Raw genomic sequence first — 3,206 nt, 5'->3', positions numbered from 1 at the left:
CTTTGTCATGGCTCTATCGACATCTTCTCATTTTACATATGTCACAATGTGTGAATGCGAGGGGATTTGTATCACTTGTGATGCCTTGTTTTAGAGTATATTCACAAATTTCTTTACTATAAAATTGCTGACAACATTAACATTTCAGTTCCAAACCAAGTACATACAAGTCTGATGAAGATCCGGGAACAGGTTTTCAAGAGATTGATAAAAAACACATCCCTGACAAAAGGTGAGTCTATGTCAATACTCTTTAATTTATACCTGTCTATGAAACTGTCCCCTATCTCCAGAATCCTAAATCAAATTTAAGCAATGGTTGAAATTATCTGTTTTTGAACATTCAGTCCGATACAAGAATATATATATATAGTCATGTGTTATATATAATACAGTTGTGTCATGATTGAAGTGTTATTATCCCCCACTTTCACCAAAACAGGGGATATTAATTTGGGTTTGTCCATCTGTCTGTCACGCTTCGTTTCCGTGCAATAACTGCAACAAATGTCAACCGATTTTCTTCAAACTTGGTAACAGGGTTTCAAAGCCTTAAGGGCTCAGCCAAGTTCGATGACCACTTTCAGCGGACCTTATTTGGCAGAGCTATGGCCCCTTGAATAACGAGAAACGTCATTATCTACCGTTTCCGTGCAATAATTGCAACAAATGTTAACCATTTTTCTTCAAACTTGGTAACAGGGTTAAATGCCTTAAGGCTGGACCAACTTCAATGACCTTTATTTGGCGGAATAATGGCCCCTTAAATAACGAAAAACATCATTATCTGCCGTTTCTGTTCATTAACTCTAGCAAATATTAGCCAAATTCCTTCAAACTTGATAACATTGTTTGTGTCACTCTGACTTTCCACCCATCTCAGGCACTCTTTGGTTTTCGTGTGATAATTGCTGTAGATATTGTGCAGATATTTCAACCAAATTCCGTATGCACATCCGCCTCGTGCTAAATTTGCCAAGCGATGTCATTTGTGCATATTTACGGATAATTAATGAGGTATAANGCTAGGGCGGGGCCCCAAAGGGAACATTTACCAATATTTTCAAATTCTTATCCATTGATGACATGACAAGTATTGTATTTCACTTAGTTTACATGCTGATTTCCACATCACATCTTAACAATAAAATAAAGCTACCAGTACCTATGATATAACTCAGGTGACCGCTAAGGCCCTTGGGCCTCTTGTTTCTAATCTTGGCAAGAAATTAAGCTTTGCTGGAATAATTGTGATGAGATGGCAATTAGACGGTATGAAAAAATAAGATCCGTCCTTGCCTCAGGGACTGGAGGGTTGGGCTAAAAAGAGGAAAATGGCTGATATTTAAAAAAAACTGCACTCAGATGTACAAGATTCAAGTTTCTTTTATGGATAGAAATGTCCTACCGTGCATTATATAACTTGTTAGTTATATTACCCTTTGGTCACCTGTTTTAGTTATATTACCCTTTGGTCACCTGTTCTCCTTGGTTTATATAAGGAAATAACACTTCTGACTATATCTTCTTCATTTTCAGCAAGAAATCATTCAAACTTGGTTGGAATAGTTATAATGAAATTGAAATCAAATAGTATGCGAAAGTAAGATCCTGACCTATCCGAAGGGTTGACCAAAGAGGAAAATTGGCTAAAAGACACTTGATATTATATTTCTCAATAGCAAAATAATTTATTTAAATAGTTTTAAAGTTCTTATCCTTTGATGACATGACAAGTATAGTGTATTTCACTAAGTTTACATGTTGATTTCCACATCACCTTGGGCATCTTGTTTATTATCCCCTCGCAAAGAAAGTTAATTCCGCCCATACGTACAGTACGTATGTTACACTCATTGTCATCGCTCTACAGACTTCATTCCTCAACAGAATTTCATGAAATTTGATATGAGTGTTTGGTATGGCTATATGCTGAACAAGTTTGCGTTTCAGATTACTGCGTTTAAGGTCCAAGGTCACTTTTGAGATTTTTAGAAAAACTTTGTCATTGCTCTAAATGCAATTTCATGAAACTTGATACAAGTGTTTGGTATGGCAATATCTTGAACAAGTTCAAGTTCGTGTTTCAGATTACTACATTAAAGGTCAAGGTCACTGTTACTATTCTTTACCAAAAACTTTGTCATCGCTCTATCAACTTCATTTCTCAACAGAATTTCATGAAACTTAATACAAGTTTTTGGTAAGGCAATATCTTGAACAAGTTCGCGACTCAGGTTACCTGTTAAAGGTCAAGGCCAGTTTTACTAGGTTAAGAAACTTTGTCATCGCTCTTTCAACTTCATTCCTCAACGGAATTTCATGAAACTTGATACAAGTGTGTAGTATTACAATAGCTTGAACAATTTGGTGTTTTAGGTTTCTATGTTGAAGTTCAAAGTCACTGTTACTACTTTAAGAAAATGTTTGTCATCGCGCTATCGACTTCATTCCTCAACAGAATTTCATGAAACTTGATATGAGTGTTTGGTATATGGCTATATCTTGAACAAGTTTGCGTTTCAGGTTACTTATATATGTTTAAAGTCAAGGTCACTTTTACTGTTTTAAAAAAAAACTTTGTCATGGCTCTATCGACATCTTCTCATTTTACATATGTCACAATGTGTGAATGCGAGGGGATTTGTATCACTTGTGATGCCTTGTTTTAGAGTATATTCACAAATTTCTTTACTATAAAATTGCTGACAACATTAACATTTCAGTTCCAAACCAAGTACATACAAGTCTGATGAAGATCCGGGAACAGGTTTTCAAGAGATTGATAAAAAACACATCCCTGACAAAAGGTGAGTCTATGTCAATACTCTTTAATTTATACCTGTCTATGAAACTGTCCCCTATCTCCAGAATCCTAAATCAAATTTAAGCAATGGTTGAAATTATCTGTTTTTGAACATTCAGTCCGATACAAGAATATATATATATAGTCATGTGTTATATATAATACAGTTGTGTCATGATTGAAGTGTTATTATCCCCCACTTTCACCAAAACAGGGGATATTAATTTGGGTTTGTCCATCTGTCTGTCACGCTTCGTTTCCGTGCAATAACTGCAACAAATGTCAACCGATTTTCTTCAAACTTGGTAACAGGGTTTCAAAGCCTTAAGGGCTCAGCCAAGTTCGATGACCACTTTCAGCGGACCTTATTTGGCAGAGCTATGGCCCCTTGAATAACGAG

General features: G+C 35.8%; 2 protein-coding genes across 2 annotated transcripts in view; both read left to right on the top strand.

The window, feature by feature from the left end:
• The window catches only part of LOC110463791 (phosphatidylinositol phosphatase PTPRQ-like), a gene marked incomplete at its 5' end in the record, with an annotated part of 49,263 nt that extends 46,449 nt beyond the window's left edge, over positions 1–2,814 (top strand). Inside the window, 2 exons of the mRNA XM_021518653.1 lie at positions 149–232; positions 2,727–2,814. Of these exons, the coding sequence (XP_021374328.1) occupies positions 149–232; positions 2,727–2,814 (172 nt within the window). The remainder of the gene's footprint in view (positions 1–148; positions 233–2,726) is intronic.
• LOC110463867 (receptor-type tyrosine-protein phosphatase O-like) overlaps positions 2,731–3,206 on the top strand; it is an 18,680-nt gene continuing 18,204 nt past the window's right edge. The window contains exon 1 of the mRNA XM_021518775.1: positions 2,731–2,810. The gene's annotated coding sequence lies outside the window, so the exon portion shown is untranslated. The remainder of the gene's footprint in view (positions 2,811–3,206) is intronic.

Source organism: Mizuhopecten yessoensis, unplaced genomic scaffold (assembly GCF_002113885.1).
Source record: "Mizuhopecten yessoensis strain PY_sf001 unplaced genomic scaffold, ASM211388v2 scaffold1513, whole genome shotgun sequence".
NCBI classification, from domain to species: Eukaryota; Metazoa; Mollusca; class Bivalvia; order Pectinida; family Pectinidae; genus Mizuhopecten; species Mizuhopecten yessoensis.
Note: the sequence above shows the minus strand (reverse complement) of the source record. Positions and strands in the feature narration are given on the sequence as shown.